We start from the raw sequence: 20,720 nt of genomic DNA on the forward strand, positions 1-20,720 counted from the left end.
TAACATTCATTTTATCTTCATTTGTATATGTATACTTTAGACCTTCTACAACTTAAAAAAAAAATGCAAAGCAGCATCTATAGCCAAGATTTGCAATGCTTTTTTCTTAAAGAAATCATTTTTATGTACATCCTCGAATTTTCCTTAAAATTTGCACTGTCGAATAAAAGCCATGCGCATAGAATGTTGCTGTCAAAAATTAATTAAAAATAATAGTAGTACAAACATAAAATAAATGGTAAGAGTGATGAGTACTGTAGTTTGGTCGACTACAACGACACTATGACAGTGATGAATACTTTTGTCTTTCCTAGCTTTTAGTTGTGTGCAAATGGACTGTTTTATGTAAGGGTAAAATTGAGCTTTTAGACTGCAGTTTCTAATTTCGTGCCTCCTCCCTTTCGTGCATGCGTTATAGCATTTCTATATATATATATATATATATATTTATAGGAACTGGATGGGGTCCAAAAGCGGGTCTTCTAATTTCCACATGGTTTTTGAGTAAGCGCATGGAAAAGTAGTATATTGGGATGATGAAGTATTCCCTCAAGGTCGTCCAACACAAGGTCGTGGATGTTGGCATCATGAAAAGACCAACGCGCAATCTTAATTATACCGTATAAATCAATATTAGTGGTGGAGTTGCATTAAGCACTACCCATCACTAATGGCAAAATTTATATTATTTCATGCACTAGTGCCAGTTGAAAAGCTGTTAATCTCTCAAACAATCATTCTGTTTTGCAATATGATCATTAAAATATAGCTAGTAATGCTATATATATACACACACTACGTATAGTAGGTACTAATATCTTATTTTCATCCTACTTTTTTAAAAATTAAATGTTGTAGGATACTTTCCATCATCCTTAAAATAGGATCATGATCTCTTAATACTTGAAAAAAAAAATCAAAGATTGATGCCAATGGAATTACCTCATATATAGCGGGATAACTAAAATGGGTAGTAATAGAGTTATTATCTTATTACTATTCATTTACTACTTAAAAATGATTTGAAGTTTTATATTTTTTTATCATTTTCTTTTAAGTATTTTTTTAACATCTTTAATCATTAAGAAAAAATTTAAAAAATATATAACTTTATTAATAATCATTTCCTTAATCATTTAGTAAAATTAAAAATTAAAAAAAATAAAAACAAAAAAAAATTAATAAATAAATAATAGAAAAATTGTAACCTCATTATTTTCCGACTAAAATTGGGACAATGGTATATTATGTAAAATTTACATGATTAATTAGTCCTATATATACACAACGTGGGGAAAAGAACAATCTGGCCATGTCAGGCCTTGAAAAAAGCACGCACTGATTGTGGATTGAGAGGTACAATGAGATCGGTGGTTTTATATTAAAAAAAAAAATTAAATAAAATATTATTATAATATTATTTTTTAATATTATTATTATTTAAAAATTTAAAAAAATTAAATTGAGATTTAAAAATTTTAAATTATTTATTATATTTTATATAAAAATTTAAAAAAATTATAAAAATAAAATAAAATAAGATAAAACGCTTTTCTAATCCTAGCTGAATATATAATTAACGGCTTTTGGATCGATATGCATGATTGTAAAAAGTCTTTCAAACAACTTTTAAAACCACAAAGTTAGCGTTAAATAATTAATTAGAATAGCTACCAAACTTGATTCCAACTTTTCTCCTACGTACCTTGGATATTAATTATTGAAAAAAAGGGAAAGTTGAAACATTTGAAGCAGGCCAGGCCAGACCGGATCGAGTGGGCTGATCGATTTCAAAATGAAAAGAGTTTTTATATATAATAGGTACTAAAAGTCTATTAGTGTATATATATATATATAATCAATACCAATTAATTAATCATGATATTGATTTAAGTATATATAGATCATATAATTCTAAATTCGTATTAATATTGCTCTCTCTCTCTCTCTCTCTCTCTCTCTCTCTCTCTCTCTCTCTCTCTCTCTCTCGTCAAAATATTGTTGAAGTTCATATCAACAACTTTAAATGAAAAAGACTTTTACATATATCCTCACATGCACGGCCACCTTTTATGAATGTCTTATTAATTAATTATACTTAATCCCCACTCATGCATGAATATCGTTATCCTCATACGTATTATTATTTCTTTTACGGACCGGTTCGAGAATTAAAAGCCTCGTGCGCCAGTGATTCTAGCTACCACGTACAGAACCGCACATCGTCCTGAGTTTCTATTTCCTTTTTCCAAGTTTAGCTAAAATATAATATATATATATATATATATATTTATATAGCTACGTTAATTCCCCAATATTAGGTCATTAAAGTAAATTCATTACCATGGATGCACATAACTAGCTTTTGGTACGTACGAGCCACTTACCTCTTATTATTATAATCTAGATTGATTAAGTTGAGATATTTATCCAACGAACACTCCAGCCTCCTAGCCTAACTATCTAGTTCGTAAGAACAAAAGATTAATGCAGCCACATTCAAATATTACAATTACATACACCTTAGAACATCTTTACCATTTATGTAGCATTAATCATAATAGAATACCTTGAAACTATATTAATAATTAAGCATCTCCACACTTAGCTAATCTTATTCAGTTCCTCTTTAGTATAAACTAGGGTGAGAAGATTCACACATGCACTCTTCTTAGAAATGATAAAAGGGAGAAGGTACGTAGTTTCAAGGGACATAGCCGCCATGTCCACCACCCTCTCCACTCCCACTACCTCCTCCATAACCACCCCCATGGACACCTCCACTAGCACCGCCACCGCCACCACCAGAACCACCTCCACCACCACCACCACTAGCTCCACCACCAGCACCAAAACCCCCACCGGATCCTGACCCACTACCATACCCACCTCCTTGCGCTCCTCCTGCACCATAGCCTCCTCCACCACCACCACCTCTCCCCCCACCACCTCCTCCACCAGAGCCAGCACCATTCCCTCCCCCTGCTCCGTAACCACTACCAGCACCACTTCCATAACCGGCACCATTTTCTCCTCCTGCACCGTATCCACCTCCACCTCCATGTCCCCCACCACCCCCACCACCATATCCAGCCCCATTTTGTCCACCAGCACCATATCCAGCACCACCTCCTTGCCCACTACCACTTCCATATCCAGCACCTCCTAAACCATTAGCAGCTCCACCTCCACCTCCACTACCACCGCCACCTCCACCGCCATGTCCACCCGCAGCTCCATATCCTGCACCACCACCTTCTCCACTGCCAGCACCACCTCCATAGCCAGTTACCCCATGTTCTCCTAGAGCAGCTTGCACAACATTGTCATGGCCAACGTGAGCGTTTCCAGCTTGAAAAGTGAGGAGGGCTCTAGTTGCTGAACAAATACCGAAGCCCAATAACACAAAGAAAACAAGAGTAAGGGTTTTGTGGGAAGCCATGGAAAATTCTTGGAATATTAATATGGCTTTGAGTGTCAGGGAAGGTAGCTATATATAGGAATGGGATGAAGGTCAAAATTAAGCGCGTCTACGTACTTTCCTAAGAGTAGCTAATTAATTGAGAGCATAGAACATATAGTAGGGAGTCCCACAAGGTGGTCCAACACAAGTTTACACCCATAGATCAAGCCACTAGTGTGCTTTTGCTGTCACCCACATTTACGCATGGCAGAGCCAATTTGTTAAGCAGAGTTTGTATAGACCTAACTTTCTTTATTTTTAAGTTGGTGATGGGTGTTTCCGAGACACTCATATTCTTTTCACACCAATATTGAATAATGTAGCATAATATACTTATTTATTTACCTACTGATATATCCTTTAGATAGTGTGCGTTTCAAGTAGGAGCTAGCAGATCTTCTTGTCGTAGTAAGATCTTGACTTCTTGTGATTTGGATAGCCACTGATCCCTTGGCAAGCACCTAGATATTATATACACGGTTTAAAACTTTCGTGCGCCGTATTGATATTGGTTGCTGTAAATATGAAACCAACGATAATAAATAATTATTTTTCATTCTGCCACATCTAAGAAGGTAATATCGCACTACAATGAATAGATTTAATAAAACGTTTTCACCAGATGGATGAGATTTGTTTTGTTTCTAATAACTCTCTTTGAACTGCATTAACAGTACATGAAGGTGTTTAAGATATTCTGAATGCAATCCAGAGAAAATACCCTTTAAAAATAAAAATCGGGTAGCCGATTCAATGAATCGGGCAATTCAAAATCGGGCTATTTATAACAATTTTGAATCTGATATTTGAATGTCAATAAAAAGTATTAAAAACCATATTTGATGCAATTCAAGCAGTTTATATCATGTATAACAGAGTATAAAATATAACTTTAATTATTAGTTTCAATAAAAATATGATATGAATGTAAATAGTTTCAATAAATATGTAATTTATATATTTAACCTCAATTGTCAACATTTCTTTGCCTTATATATATATATATATATGAAAAAGATAAAAACTATTAAGTTATAAAACATGGCAAATGTAATATTTTTTGCACAACTTTAAATTTAATATAAAATACTCATTCATTTTTTTAATTTTTTGTTCTACTAAAAGAAATAAAAAACTACATGTTTTATTCTTTAATTTTTCTACAATTCTTATTGAATACAATGATGAAAAAGTTAATATATGTTTAGTTATATCATATTTTTGTACAAAGATAAAACTCAATTATTAGACAACTTAAAAATAAATACAGTTTTGAATTAGTTGGAATGAGTTGATCAAGTCCGTCTTTGAATCAGCTAAATCGGCTTGAATCGAATCTTTATTTCGAGTCTTGAAAAACACACATTTTCTTTATTCTCCAGTAAGAATGAAAGCGCACTTCTCATTCCATGTCAGTCCGGAAGATGTATGATGCATTAATAATTCCCCATTGTATGACATTTGAGAGTGACAAAATGCGTAAGGCTATGTTATCCGATCGCACTATCATGGTGTTAGGGGTTCTAGTCTATCCAATTCCATAAAATAGGTCAAAGCATTTGATTCATATCGAATAATATTATTGCTGATCATGATCATCTTTATTGTACGTGATACCAACCCCGGGGTGTTCATAGTTTATAGTTTATATGTGGGTTCAGAACCCATTACTTGCACTCAAAAAGGAAAATAAAGATTTCAACTCACTGATATATGACACTTGCTCATGCTCAGTACTAAGCTCATCTGCCTGGCCTGCTATCTATTTTCTTCTTCCTTCGATTTCACCCTCTCTCTCTCTCTCTCTCTCTCTCTCTCTAGACGTTCACTTTTTCTGGTTCTGGAACGTAAACAAACAGTTACAACGAACTTAACTTTAAATTACAAACCTTTCAATGTGGCCATTAAGTTTAGCCCACGACATATATACACACACACGACTCATTAGCTTGTTGAAAACTCAATGTCGTCCAACAAATTAGCCCCGAATACTTTTTTACTTTATTCAACTCTATGTTTTATCACATGATATATCCTACGCTTACCTATCCAAACTAGGAAAGATTATATTAAGACTAGCTTCTTAATTTCAAGCAGCAAGAGCGTAGTAGCCAATAGCAATTTGGTCTTATGACTCCTCTACCCATCTCAAGTTTGGGAAGGCCGTGTTGGGCATTCGTTGGTTGTCTGACACCATGAGAAGAACTACAAATCGAGATGGGAATTAAGTTCATTATTTCTTCTGTATGCATGATGGATGGAAAGCTAATCCATGGTAGGATCCACCAAACGTAAAATCGAGGGCCAGTGGTACAGCATTAACAAATCTATACCACCGACAAAAGAACTCAAACCTAGGAGGTATGAAATGCTTTCAATGGCCTATTGTCAAGAAAAAATGAAGAGGGTCTTCGTGTGAATGCCCGCAGCCTGATAAGAACTAGCGTTTCTTCTTGTAATGATAACTGTGGTCTACTTGAAAGCAAGTACACTCTAATTCAAACTCTGATTTGCCCTTCCCTGTCTAAAAACATTCTTTTATTTTGAAGCAACCTGACCTTGTCTCCATCTGTATGATATAATATGCATATACATTATAGTGGGCAGTCACATGGAAGAGCACCCCCTCCTTCTCCACCATGTGTGTGGGGCCAATCCACCTCAAATTGCTTGGCTAATGGAGCCTCTTTTTTCCTCTCTCTCTCTCTCTCTCTCTCTCTCTCTCTCTCTCTCTCTCTCTCTCTCTCTCTCTCTCTCCACGCTTGTGAGGCTGTATAATAACAGCATTCTTCTTACTACGTCATTCCTGACATTTGGAATACTGTCCCATTTGTTTCTTTAGCAGTACGTACCCTAGATTTTCTTCGTCTTCAACAAGCCAAGCACCAACACGACTTATTGGACAACCCACTTTTCAGACACTTGCAAGCTTGTTGGTTAACAGGGACCTTCTTGATCACCAAAACTAACCTCAGTACACGAGTTACGCAAACTAAACTTTAAGTTCATAATTGGGCCAATGAAAACCTCAAGTTTCAGGACATAGTTTGACCAAAAACCAAGTGGGCCAAAGAGCTATTTTGAATTGGGCGGGGGGAAGTGGGGTACTGTAGTATGTTCAACTTAAACCATCAGACGACTTTTCAATGTGACCAACCTAGTTGGAATCTATAAAAGCACTTCCTGTACACACAAAGCTAAGTGCTGTTTATAATGCACCAAGGGAGGCCCAAGTCACATCTGGGTCTATACTCGGACTAGTCAATTATACAATCGGAGCCCTATTGAAACCATTATAAAGAACAATACCTTTTCCTTCCCAAGCAATGTAGGATCCTATACATAACCAGCCCTTATAACTTATCGTATGAGGTATCACATTGTTCATACATTCCAATGCGTCATTCTCATTTAAATTAAGATTGCACCAATGAAATTACAAAGCAAATAACATACAAATACAAAAACATAATAGATTAATCAAGGAATTTATTCTATTACCAAAAGGAACTAACAATATAATTATTTTTTCATATCCAAAGATGGATGGGAAGAGAGCAAAGTAACATCTACATAGTTGCATACTGATGCTTATATCCTGCAGCAGTGACGGTACAGTGAGTGGAGAGTCAATCATGAGGATCAAAGACCATGAGACCTTTGGCAGAGGTGCATTCTGCAGGGGTGGATTTCTGTCATCTCCAGAATGAAGGGCCTGCTCAAAAAGCCCTTTTGAAATGTGCAGTTTGCACCTTCATTAGAAGGGAAAGCATGTGTAACTATTTTGTGTATAATAGCATGTGCATGGAAAGTCAGCCCATGAGGGTTTGTGTAGACCTTTCATGGGCATAATGTAATGAGTTTGTTTTAGCAACTCTATTATAAAGCCCAAATGAGATAATGGGACTCATGGGTAGGGCTGTACAAGAACTGGCCGGACCAACCGTCGCCGACGCCAACCGGCCTCCAGAATTCGGAACCAGCTGAAGCCGGTGGAGAAACGGTCAGATGGTGGAAGAAATGTAATGAAACAGACGCTGGCCGGTTTGATCCCTGTTTGAACCAAACCCAAAACGTTGAACCGGCCAATTACATATATTATATGTAAAACGACATCGTTTCACTAAAGTAAGTGAAATTGCGTCATTTTACAACTACCATTAACAAAAAAAATTAAAATGAAACGACGTCGTTTAGTTTAATACACCAAATAGGGTCGTTTGGATTTTGTGTTTAATACCCTCGCTCCCCCCCCCCCCCCCCCCCTTCTCTCTCTTCCTCCCTCCTTCTTCTGCCTTGCGTTTGGCTTTAGGGTTCTCAGACTCAAGATTTGTACATTTTCCCATTATCAGTGCAGTTTCAGTTTTAGACCAAAACCGCACTGATACCTTCGGTTTTCAGCCCTACTCATAGGATAGCACATCAACATAATGTCACGAGTATAGTCTTTATGGCAGTTGACATCGCATCCCGAATGATTATTTTTAAAGCAATCATAGGAAGCAATATTGTAGACGCACCCAGGTAAATTACTTTTTTTGATAAGTACACCCAGGTAAATTATAATCGATACATTATGTAAAACTGGTTTGTATGGCTCCCTTGGAGCACAAAAGCAAATAGAACTATAATAAAGGAGCACTAAACCCTGTTAACAACCTCCAATTTGTGTCCCATAACAAATTCTACGAAGATTGTCCTGCTTTAGTGGCGAGATCTCACTAACTCCCTTAAACTCGTTTATTTCAGGAACTGGTAATCATTTTCTTGATTAGTCCCAAAATTTGTACATAAATCCATGCAGATGTTTGTGGAACACAACTTTGTTCTTTCTGCATCCCCTGGGACAAATGTTTTTCTGTAATACTAGAGAAGCCGGCTGGAATTGAATTGGTTGTTGTGAACTCAAAATCGTTTTATTTGTCTCAAATAACTTTGCTTTAACATGATTGTATACAAACCTAAGTGGTGACTTTAAATAAGGCCTTCAACATGCAAACCACCATCACGATATTAACACTTAACATGGTCTGAAAAAATGAAGAGCAAACACTGCAGAAGATGCAAACTTAAAACATAATCAAGAGTTGAAAAAAAAAAAAAATTGGTAAAATAACCTTGAGAGTTGCATGAATTTCCTCCTCCGATCGATCAATTTTTCGCAGCAGATACAAAGAAATGCACCTCATTGCGAAAGCTCCTATCTTTGGGCCTATCCTCTCTTCTGACGTACCCACTCGCCTCTTTCTCTGTGTACGCACTCAACCCCTCTCTGCCCTTCCTCTCCCACAAACCCTCCCCGAAGCTCCGGTGTGAGTAGTACGCCTCGGCCTCCACCTGAATGACGTCACCTGCATCAGAGTTGGTGCTTTCGCAGGGAATCACCTTAACGGGCAGCCGCTCGTAGTGGCCGAGGCTGGTACCCTCGAGGTCGTCAACCAGGAAGAGTCCGCGGGCCGAGACGGAGTAGAGTTCGCCCGTGACACGGTTGCCCAACCCGGGGAGGTTGATGAGGAAGGGGATGCCGTGGGGCCCGACGACGAGAGGGTAGGAGATGCAGGTGACGAAGGGGCCGAGGAATACGGCGTCGTTCTGGTGAATCAGGGACTGCATGAGGGTGTGGTTGGGGAAGCCTCGCTTGAGCGTGCCGTACGCGAAGATCAGATGGGCTTTGGATTGATTGCTAACGTCAGCCATGGTTAAGAGACACGGAGACAGACAACACACCACAAACATTATGCCTATATAGAACTGATCCATTGCAGATGGGCAATTATCAAAACCATTGGGCCAAAACAAAGAAGACCCAAATCCTAAAATGACATAAACCATACTAAAAAGCCCGAAACAAATGATTTTCCAAAAAACTAAAAAAATGGAAATCGGAAGATTGTAGCAACTCATTTAAGGGTTTAGGCCCACCAAATCTGTATTTCAGAACACCAGGGTCCACACGAGAAAGTGATGTGAAGAAAGAAAATCTAGCACGATCTTAGCTAAATCTTTTCCCTTATTTTCAAGCCTCAATTCTACAAAGCAATAATGTTGCAAATAGTTACTTATTATCGTCACACATTATATATTATATTTTTTTATTTTTTTATAATAAATACGTGGTATATAGATGATAAGTAAAATAATTTAATTAATTTAATAAGAATAGAATAAATTTAAAATAAAAAAAATAAACATAATTTTAAAAGATGCAAAATGTACAGTGTAGTCGATCCGATTACAAAATGCAAAATGTAAAATGTACAATGTAGAATGATGAGTGGTATTCCTCGTATTTTACACATGAATTTTTATCCCAAAAAAAGGTTCTCACCACCCGTACTTGGGGCGGGTCTACGTTAAAGAAAAAAAAAAAGGGCAATCAAATTCAACGACTGAGGAAGGGGTAGAATTTTGGCGAGTTGCAGAGACAACGGTTGAGCATGTTTTGGAAACGATGGAAACAAGTTTGGAAATCCTTTTATTAGGATTTGAAAGCACAGCGGACACGTTATGGTGCGGAACAGCTTTTGGTGATAGAGAGGAGTCGATCCGATTGTTCAATCTGTAGGGATGGATGGATGGTGATAGATATGATGGGTTTGGACGTAGAGAGGAAAAAGATTTTAATTGAGAGTGTGTGGGGTCCGGTGTTTGGTGGCCATGGCTTTTGCTTAGCAAATTTTGGTAACCCTACCTTTGATTTTATGGAAGCCAAAACAATCTCGAGTACACAATCAATGTTTTGTAATTGTTCGACACTAGCTTTACTCCAGCCCATGCTGGGAACTTCCCCTCCCAGTACCAAAATATCTACCACAAACCAAGTTCTGCAAAGGTCCAAGATCGGCAACAGATATAAAGAAACGTATTTAGTAGTTCCATGTTAAGGGTACAATATTCCTTATTCCATTCTCTGATCGTTGGAGCCCTTCTACCTGCAAATTGCCAAGGGAAAGGGGCAAGTTCTGTTCTCCTTTTCCCATTTCTTCCTCTTCTCTTTTCTTCTCCTCGTTTTCTGTTTTCTTTTTCTCCTCCTTTCTCCCTTTTTTTAAAACCATTTCTCGTGAAAAACTGGGTCAATCTCAGTCCGCCCACCACTACTGACCCAAACACAACCTGCGTGCAATTGGTTTCATATTTTGTGGATTTTAGAGTTATTTTATTTTTAAATTGGTATATAATCTATATAATTTAAATGAAAAGATTTAATTTATACATCTCAAATTTAAAATTTATTTTTTAAATTAAATTATTACATATAAATATTTTATTAAACTTGAAAGTAAATTTTTTTTTTTTATTCTAAGCCATTCTCTTTTCAGTCATCCTTCTTTCTTTTTCTTTTTTTTATGAAAAATTGACTTTATTCGTTTACAGAAAAAAAAAATTATATCCATGATCGGATATATATTGAAAAAATTTTTAATTACAAGCCAACTATTACGTTTGGAGCTCCATCAGCACACAAATTCTTCTGTCATTAGTATGATTTTAATTACTAGTGTAGCCCTCTAATAACAAACCATCTAAGAAGCAATACTCTATCTAAAATAGAAACTCATATCCCGCTCTTCATAGGAGAATGGGACTTAACCTCTATGAACAAAATGCCCAAGAGATGATTTTTTTTTTCCTTTTTTTAACTAAACAAAGGAAATAAAAATGAAAGTAGAAATATATATATATATATATATATGAAAATAATAAATTACAGTTTAAATCTACTCTAATAGACTTTAAAATCAGCCTTTTTTTATCATCTTCATCACGCTTGAGACTCACATATTGCCGCAAGTGTGTATCTCATACACCACTCAGTAGTTTTTCTTTCATTTATCACATTTTTAAAAAGCAAGTCTTCTCTTTTTCAGCGAGTTGGAAAGTCCCTTATTTATGTGTTTTAATAATGACCAACTAGGGTTCTCCAACGGTTGCCTCATTGTAGTCAACTTAAGTGCAACATATTGGGATTTCCCTAGTTGTATTAAATAACTCATAACAGCTCATGAATCATAATAATTGCTTCAGATAATTCTCATCCGATTTCCTAAAGGGTCATAATATCTAAATTATATGGTTTGGATTTGGGGTTATCCCCAAATACTTCCTCCATCACGTTCTCCATTTTAGAGTTAACTTTGGAAATGCTACAGTGGCTCCCTACATATAGAGAACTATTGTACATTCACAATACTAAACTACTCGATTTCTTCCTCACCAAACAACGCATGCTTCTTATTGTCTATAGCCTTAATCGTCGTTTGCCTTCCTATCGGCAGCCTCACTGTCGTCATCTCTAATAAGACCCATGCGCACGCACGCACCGTGAAATCCTCTCTCTCTCTCTCTCTCTCTCTCTCTCTCTCTCTCTCTCTCTCTCATTCATATATTCACTACCATTTGAAGGGTATTGCGATTCCATTTTTAGTGTTATTGATAGCTTCAATTTATCCCTCCATGCCGAAAACGAAATCTGTTGTGAAATATCAATTAACTCCTTCAAGATGTTCTGATTTGGGTTTGATTTTACTAAAGTTGCATGCTTCATTGTTGAATAGACCATGTCGTGGGTTATCTGTGATTTCTCCCTTTGATTACTGTGTGATTTATATGTGATGTCCCTTAAAATATCTTCGTGTGTTGGGTCTGATTTTACCCATTTGCGTGCTTCATTGTTTATCCCAAATGCTGCTTTGTTTATCAGTGATTTGTACATTGGAGAACTCTGTGATATACTCAGGTCTTGTCCATTGCCATTGATCTTTGTTGGGTCTGATTTGTACTCCTTTGAAATGCTTGTGAATGGGTTTGATTTTACCCATTAAAAATGGAGAAAACTTTCTTGTGACTTTACCCATTACCATGCTTGATTAGGTCTGAATTAATTTTTATTTTCTGTTAGTTTGAGACATTTAAAGGGTAATGTTGCTGTCATTTTTCTGTGAGGGATATTCTTTGCGTTCAAACTTGTTGCCACTGCACCTACTTATAGTTTGCTTGACTTTGAGTCTAAATGAAAATGCCATTGCTTTGTGATTTGTGCATTGGAGAACTCTATGATATATCGTGCCTCGTCCATTGTCATTTATCTCTGTCGGGACTGATTTGTACTCCTTCGAAATGCTTGTGAATGGATCTTATTTTACCCATTCGAAATGAAGAAAAATTTGGGTTTGACTTTACCCATCACCATGCTTGATTGGGTTTAATTAGCTTTTATGTTTTGTTCTGATGCTGCATTTAAAGGGTAATATTGCTGCCAGTTCTTTGTGAGTGATGTTATTTAGGTCTAAATTTGCTACCATTGTGCCTATTTATAGTGTATTCTTTGGGTCTAAATGACAATGCCATTGCTCTGTGATGTGCATTGGAGAACTCTGTGATATATGGTGCCTTATCCATTGCCATTGATCTCTGTTGGGTCTAATTTGTACTCTTTCGAAATGCTTGTGAATGGGTGTAACTTTACTCATTCGAAATAGAGCAAAATTTGGGTTTGACGTTACCCATTAGCATGCTTCATTGGGTCTCAATTAGCTTTTATTTTCTATTGTGATGCTACATTTGAAGGGTAATATTGCTGTCATTTCTTTGTGATGTGCATTCTTAGTGTCTAAACTTGTTGTCATTGATCTGTGATGTACATTCTGAATGGTCTAAACTTATTGCCAATTATATTCTATGATGTGCATTCTTATTGGGTCTATATTTGTTACCAAGACTGTTATGTGATGGATGTCTAGTATAAGGCTATAATGAGTGAGGTTAATTCACTAGTGTTCAAGCATGGGGCGCCATTAATATGACAGGGTAATTTGAGCCCTGATAGCCACTAAAGGCAACTAGGGTTTATGGTTTTGCAGCCATTCATGCAAGTCTTCTGTCTTATGCATGTTGTTAATTGAAAATATCCTTTCTGAGCAATGATTATTACACATATACTTTAGGAAACTAGATAAGAATACTCTTATTGATTTATCACATTCGCTTTTAATTCATAGATTCTTGATCAAGCCTTGTCATATTTGCATGCCTTGTGATTCTTGCATGCTCATATCCTGTTGTGGGATAAGCATTACCCCCTTTAAAAAAAAAAAAAAAAAAGGGACTGAAATCGAAGAAATGAATTGAGAGAGTAGACTGATTAGAAAAAACAAAAAAAACAAAAGAATTGAGAGAGTAGACAGAATAGTGAAATCTACCTTTTTTTTATTTTTTAGTTTTATTTTTAACCATTTATTATACATCTTTAAACATTTAATATATATATATATATATATCAATTCACTAATAATTACTTTATTAATCATTAAGTAAAAATATACAATCATTCAAGATTATCAGTACATTTTTTTAATTTAAGAAGTATTTTCTTTTCAAAAATTAAGATAAAGGTGGTGCTACTCCACTGTTAGAGCTCCCGTTAGTATAATTTCAAATATTAGTTTTTTTAGGTATTTTTTAATATTTTTAAATATTTAAAAGAAAATTTAAAATTTTTCTTAATTACAAAATAAAAATAAAAAATAAAAAACAACTTCACAACAGAGCCAAGTGGAAATCTAGCATTATTGAGAAGAGATGATAGCCTTACAATTTAATTACAATTTATTTATAATTTATCAATAAAATAATAATTTGTTAAAAAATTTCAACTGGATCAAATGAAATCAAAATTAAAATTAAAATAAATATTTAAAAGATTATGATTTTTTTTTAAATTGCCAAAAAAATTATAAATAGGTAGTTATCATTTTCTTTTATTAAAAGTGGATTTAAATATTAAATTAAGTTGAGTTGAGATTAAAGTTAAAAGTTAAAATATTTTTTTAATATTATTATTTTAAAATTTAAAAAAATAAATTATTTATTTTATTTATATTAAAATTTAAAAAAATTATAATAACTAAATAAAATAAATTAAAATGAGTTTAACTTCTTGCCTGCCACTGTTCCGATTAGTGCAGCCCAGAAATCCAGCAATCCCAAAAGGTTTCAGAATGACGGAGGACTTGACGCCTTGACGCCAGAAGGCAGATGCGAAAAGCTTACAGGCAGGGTCAGCCAGCCCCACCTGCAACATTTCAGACGTCCTCGTTATGCTAACCACTACACTGAGTTCACGCCACGCAAACTCACCTCCAATTATGTGTCTCCACATAAGCACGAACCCCCCACCTTTATTTTTTTTATCAAAATTATAATAAAAAATAAAAACAAGGAACGTTCGTGCGCGTATGTCTGTCGCAATGTTTACGGCGCGAAACCCCATGTCGCATAAAGGGTCGAGACTCGAGACATACAATACAATACAATACAACCGAACCAAAAGAAAAGGAGAACCCTTCTGTTTTTTTTTTTAGGTGCGGACCCGCCGGACCGGACTGAAGCAGAAAACGACAGGTTCACGTGGAAGGTGGGGGCATGCGCCACATGAATTGAGTTGTTGTTTCAGCTTCAGCACCCCCCAAAAACAAAGAACTCAAAGGTCGTGCGTGGGTCCTAGCTCTAGGTAAAAGTACTGAGAAGCGTGGTGGGGACATTCACGTCGGGATTTGTGTTAAACGACCTTGGGTCGTTTTTCTTCTTAAATTTTGGTAAGGGAAGAATGCCCTGTCCCCATACGTATCGGGACGCATGGGTTTGGACCCATCTGAGAGTCTGAGCCTGCATGAGATAGCAACACTTCGAGTTTAAAGGGTGAAAGAAAAGTGAGGGTACAGTGTGTCAGATCTTTAATACTGTTTGTGCCCAACCAATAATAAGGATAATGTCTCTACATCCTTCCCTTATACATTGCATATGCTTGGATATGGATCAGCATCCACCATTTTCTTCCTTGTTTTTTTCCTTTCAAGGAACTCAAAAGTCTCCGAGATTTTTAGATCAAAAAATAAAGAAAGAATAAGAAATAAAAACAACTCGATGGCTAGGAAGCATGTAATTGACTTACATTAGTCGTGTGCAATGCTGGATGTTCCCACTGCAACTAACCAATTTGTCGGTAAAGTGATTTCTTTCCTAAATTGAAAGCAGCTTCATTAATTAAATATGCATAATGTCATTTACCATTTATTTTATCATCATTTTTTTCTAATTTTATAGAGAAACATTACTCCCATGAATTTGTATACCGAATTACATTTTTATTGTTTAATTTTCTTTTTTTACTGAATTGTTAAAAATTTCTTTTAATCAAATTTTCAATTTCATTTTTTTTAAATGTTTGAAGAAAAAAAATTTACACTGTTTGGTATCCATTCAGTAATGAACTTTTTGTAGGAGTATTAACGCTATTTTTTTTATAATATGACATTAAATGATTAGAAATTACTTGTTATATTTTAATTGTGAATTAATAATTTAATATCATGTCAAGAAATGGTGAAAAGACAATAACAAAAAATAGAGTAGTGCTACATTCCTTAAAGATGTAGCCCAAGGATCTATCGAGAAAGGCAAAACAAGTTTTTTTTTTTATTATTTGTTTTCATTCATATTTTTGGCATTCTTAAATATATATATATATATATATATATTTAAAAAATTTATGATATCATTAAAAAATACTTTCTTAATTACTAAATAAAAAATACAAAAAAAAGAAAAACACTGCCGAGAGAAATGCTAGGGATCCATTATTAGAATCCCAAGCATTTCTCTAAAAAATATTATAAATAATTTTTTTTATTGAATATATATAAGAAATATTTGTTTTATACCTTTTGGCATGTAAAATATTTTAATAATAAAGAGATTTAATAAAAATATATTCACAAATTAACATATTGTGATATAATATATTATATTATAAAATTATTTTTATTTTATTTTACATTTTATCAAATAACCTCTTAATTCATACTGGAGTGGTGATTAATTAATTTGAAGTCGTCGTCATCAAGCAGAACGAGCCTTATCATTTTATCAGAAATTGTCAGCACAAGTAAGGGAATGAAGATGCAACAAGGATAATACTATACAATATACTATTATTTTATTTATATTTTACAATATATAATATAGTATATTTATTATTATTTGATGATAAAATTATATATAATAAATAATTATTTAATAATAATAAATATGTTACATCTTATTTAATAAGATATAAATAAAATAATTATATAATATATAAAATTTTTCCTATATGTAAGTGCGTAGTTTGGTAGTGAAGACAGACGTCATATATACATAAATTGCATAAACAGTGACGTTGTCGAAACAAGTACGGTGTGAACGGAGAAGATTATTCGAAGAATAAACGTATTTTCAGGATTCAGGATTTGCTTAATTTGTACGTGGTTGGATGATTTTGAAACCTCGTGAGGCTAAGTGGGTTTCGAAGTTGACCGTTGACTTCTTAGGTATACGGCACTTTCTTTATTTTAATTAATGTCAGAACAGAGAGAGAGTAATGTATAAAGCTACGCCTGGATGGTACCGTTAAGTGTACCGTTCAGTAAAAAAAAATAAAAAAATTTACTTAGTAATTAAAAAAATAATTTTAAATAAATTGATCTATTTTTTTATTTTTTTAAAATATTTAGATATATTAAAAAAATATGAAAAGAAAATTAAAAAAAAAAATTAACAGCGGCCGGCATAGTAACCGGATCCGGTGCTAATTTCTAAGGCCATGATCGAGACGATAAATATATATATATAGATAGGAGATAAAATTTCGCTTTTATTTAAAAAAAAAAAAAACAAAGAAAGAAGGAAAGGAAGAAACCTTTCCGTGTAGGCTTCTTTTGACTGACTAATTCGCATTCAATGGCGAGCGTTTTGTCAACACCTCTAGAAACTTTGTGGAAAGCTAAGGATTATATATATAAATAGTCTAATTAAGTACCATATATATGATCATTGCAGTCTGAGTACGACATGATATTAGTACCTTAAGCTGACAGATAAAAAAGCCTGTTCAAAAATCATGTGAGGTTAGGTTTAGATATAAATAATTTTAATTCGTCTCAATTTATCTTATTTTATTATTATATTTTTTTAAAATTTTTATATAAAATAAAATAAATAATTTAAATTTTTTTACATTTTAAAATAATAATATTAAAAAATAATATTTTCTTTAATTTTTAGTTAAAATCATCTTATCTCATTCTAAATTTTTTAATACGGCTAATGTGGACTGATTAGGAAGTCTAAATGGTTGTATTTATCACAAGATGAACTCGAGCAAAGCTAGGCTGTCGATTCTTTAGTTTCACTCATTTCAGTTGGGCGAGCAAAACGTCTTCGATCCCTAAACACACAAGCTTGAATTTCCTTTTGGAGTTACTAACACATGCACACGTGTACATATGCTCATGTTGAAATTAAGAATATTGTAGCATGAAAAAATATAATTGTAAGTATAATTGTATATTAATTTGTACATTAATATGATGTGATTAGTTAAAAAGTAAATTTTATTAAAAATAATATTAATTTAAATTTTAACTATAAATAAATCAATATTAATATATAAATTAATACGCAACTGTACTTATATATAACAAAACTCTTATAGCATTAAATTTCCTCTCGAGTCTAAAGGCAATAAGTAGTAGTTCATGTCATGATCAAGGCTTTGTGTGACGCCCCCAAATTCCGTTTGGGATTGGACGGACATTTGAAGCGTCGAGACATGCAACACAAGGTTACCTGCCCCCGTTCATGACATATAAGATGCAATAATCCTAACATGCATCTAACATTATGCAATATTCGCAGCGGATAATTTTTTTCTTTAGCAATACTATGCACTAAACTGAAAATATCCCAATACTTAAAACATACTTCATACATAAAGATCCATTGAATAACTAAGATCACAGCACTATTCCAAAATAGTTATGATCCAAAAGTACTGGAGATGCAACTCCATCGTACAAGTAGTAATTTAACTACTATATTAACATTAACGACGCACCGTCGTTCAGTCGACTGTGTCTAGTTGGTCAGCTCTTGATCCTCCTTCAGGTCCTGTAACAAGATCTACCATTTGGGGGGAATGGTAGTTGGGACTACCACAGTGAGATTTGATTACAAATCTCAGCAAGTTAACAAAAAACTTCCATACAGACTAATGATGCATGTATGACAGTAAAAGCATAAATGCATAATCAAATTCATAAGTAATTAAAGCATAACTTAGCGTACAACATAGCATAATTGACATAGCTTAAATTGAATCATGAACTGAACTTGACTTGACATGAACTTGATCTGAAACTTGACTTAGCATGAACTTGCTCTGAAACTTGAATTAACATGAAAAATACATACTCCACAGTTGTTGTGGCCCCATGTATTCTACGTGTAAATACATACTCCACAGTTGTTGTGGCCCCATGTATTCTACACAAACTTGACTTAACATTAAAAATACATACTCCACAGTTGTTGTAGCCCCATGTATTTTACGCATCACAATTGTAGTTAAATACATACTTCACAGTTGTTGTGGCCCCATGTATTCTACACAAACTTGACTTAACATTTAAAAATACATACTCCACAGTTGTTGTGGCCCCATATATTCTACACAAACTTGACTTAACATGAAAAATACATACTCCATAGTTGTTGTGGCCCCATGTATTTTACGCATCACAATTGTAGTTAAATACATACTCCACAGTTGTTGTGACCCCATGTATTCTACACATCATAATGTACTCAAGATGAAATGTGACTGGAATACGAAAGGACTGAAATCCTAACATAACATAACGTGACTTGAACATAACTTAGAATACATGACCAACTTGAGATAGAAACATTTCGTAACATGGCATAACATATAATAGACAACATATTTAACATGACATACTTGCAACAGTGAATATTACATGACTTGACTTACATGTAATAGATGACATACTTAGCATGACGTACTTGTAATGTACAGTAATACATAACAGAATATATTATGTAACAGATAAAAATTGATGACAGAATAAATTCTGTATAATAGACAACTACATGATAACTTGACATGGCATGACACATATGATAACATACATACATACACTGTAGTTCTTTTACTTAGCACACATACACAGTAGACTGCTAGTAAGTTAAAAGCTAACTTACCTCGATCTCCGCATTTCTTATAAAACCTCAAGCGCGATCACGAGGAACTGTAATTAGTGATTCTAAAAGTTAGTACTAAATCACTAATAATTTGAAATATGGAAAAAATACTAACTTAAAGAGTAAAATTTTCATTTTACTTTCTACATGTAGGAAAATGACCGTTTTACCCATAACTTAAGGATTTTGCATACTAACTCCAAAAGTCACCAAAATTTACATGCCTCATGTAAATTTTATCCTCAACTCAAATATCAATTTAGAAAAATTTAAAACTAATCACAACTATTAAAACTCCATAGGGCCGAAATTCTCATATGCTATTTCTATTGATTTTTGTTTCCAACTTGTTTTGATCAACCTTTTGATCTATGACTTATAAATACGTGATCTTCAAACCAAACCATCACATGGTTTAAAAAGATGTCCTAAAACATATATAAGCTTCTAATTCAAGATCACATGGTTAAAAATTAACCAAAACATAAATTTAGCCAAGAACATCCACACTTTGGCTTATCTGAATATCTCTTTGCATAAAATTTCATATCTTTGAAACTAACATCAAATATCTTCAAAATAATAATATAACATGTATATAAGATGCTTAGGATCCTCCAATAAAATTATCAAAGTCATTAGAATAGGTTTAGACCACCAAAGAGTTAAACTTTCTCAAAATAGAAACTGTTTTTCTTCTTCCAGTTTCTAAGTTTCTAAATCTAAGCAAATATTTCATCAAAACCTTTAATCATGCAAAAATCCTCAACCAATAGTCATATATACATGTTAACAATACTCCATAAAAATTTCGGACCAATATCTATCCATTAGCTTGGTCAAAAACTCCAAACTATAACATATTCTCCAGTTTATCTCCCAGAATGACCTTTTTATAGTTTACATAATATTTGACTGACCAAATGATCTTCAAATGGGGCAAATAAGATATCCATGTAAACTAGACTCAAAAAGGAACAACTTATATGAAGGATACTTTATGATAAAACACTTACAACAGCTTCGAAATGGGCATGCAAAAGAACTCCTAAAAGCTGTCCGAGAGAGAATGTTTGATATTCTTTTAAAGAAACGTGTAAATGAAGATAAGTTCGTGGGTGATGGCTGGAGATGCTTATGGAAGAGATAAGGGAGATGA

At 34.0% G+C, this 20,720-nt stretch overlaps 2 protein-coding genes across 5 annotated transcripts; both read right to left on the reverse strand.

Annotated features, from left to right (window-relative positions):
- Nucleotides 1-2,484: 2,484 nt before the first annotated feature.
- LOC122281784 (glycine-rich cell wall structural protein 1.8-like) lies at nt 2,485-3,485 on the reverse strand. Its single transcript, XM_043093568.1, has one exon. It carries the CDS (start codon nt 3,440-3,442, stop codon nt 2,705-2,707), a length of 738 nt encoding a protein of 245 aa, XP_042949502.1. The 5' UTR covers nt 3,443-3,485; the 3' UTR covers nt 2,485-2,704.
- A 3,437-nt stretch (nt 3,486-6,922) lies between these two features.
- On the reverse strand, nt 6,923-9,201 carry LOC122280512 (putative gamma-glutamylcyclotransferase At3g02910). Of its 4 annotated transcripts, XM_043091437.1 has the most exons (3): nt 8,713-9,201; nt 8,581-8,641; nt 7,223-7,516 (listed from the first exon to the last, which is right to left on the reverse strand). In XM_043091437.1, the coding sequence occupies exons 1-3, from the start codon at nt 9,197-9,199 to the stop codon at nt 7,468-7,470; spliced, it is 597 nt and encodes a 198-aa protein (XP_042947371.1). In that variant the 5' UTR covers nt 9,200-9,201; the 3' UTR covers nt 7,223-7,467. The 4 variants fall into 4 exon arrangements, with proteins under 4 accessions (XP_042947373.1, XP_042947372.1, XP_042947371.1 ...); XM_043091439.1 differs by lacking the exon at nt 7,223-7,516 and adding an exon at nt 6,923-7,178 and having other exon boundaries at nt 8,581-9,200; XM_043091438.1 differs by lacking the exon at nt 7,223-7,516 and adding an exon at nt 6,923-7,215 and having other exon boundaries at nt 8,581-9,199.
- Between the last annotated feature and the right edge of the window lie 11,519 nt (nt 9,202-20,720).

The sequence above is a fragment of the Carya illinoinensis genome, chromosome 11 (genome assembly GCF_018687715.1).
Source record: "Carya illinoinensis cultivar Pawnee chromosome 11, C.illinoinensisPawnee_v1, whole genome shotgun sequence".
Lineage (NCBI taxonomy): Eukaryota > Viridiplantae > Streptophyta > Magnoliopsida > Fagales > Juglandaceae > Carya > Carya illinoinensis.

What these genes read in the sequence shown, in the direction of transcription:
- LOC122280512 (XM_043091437.1), bottom strand. Translation starts at nt 9,199, where the DNA reads ATGTTTGTGGTGTGTTGTCTGTCTCCGTGTCTCTTAACCATGGCTGAC. An exon ending in GGGGTTGAGTGCGTACACAG is followed by an intron (nt 8,642 to 8,712) that starts AGAAAGAGGCGA and finishes AATGAGGTGCAT; the next exon opens with TTCTTTGTATCTGCTGCGAA. An exon ending in AAATTCATGCAACTCTCAAG is followed by an intron (nt 7,517 to 8,580) that starts GTTATTTTACCA and finishes TGGTTCAAACAG; the next exon opens with GGATCAAACCGGCCAGCGTC.
- LOC122281784 (XM_043093568.1), bottom strand. Translation starts at nt 3,442, where the DNA reads ATGGCTTCCCACAAAACCCTTACTCTTGTTTTCTTTGTGTTATTGGGC.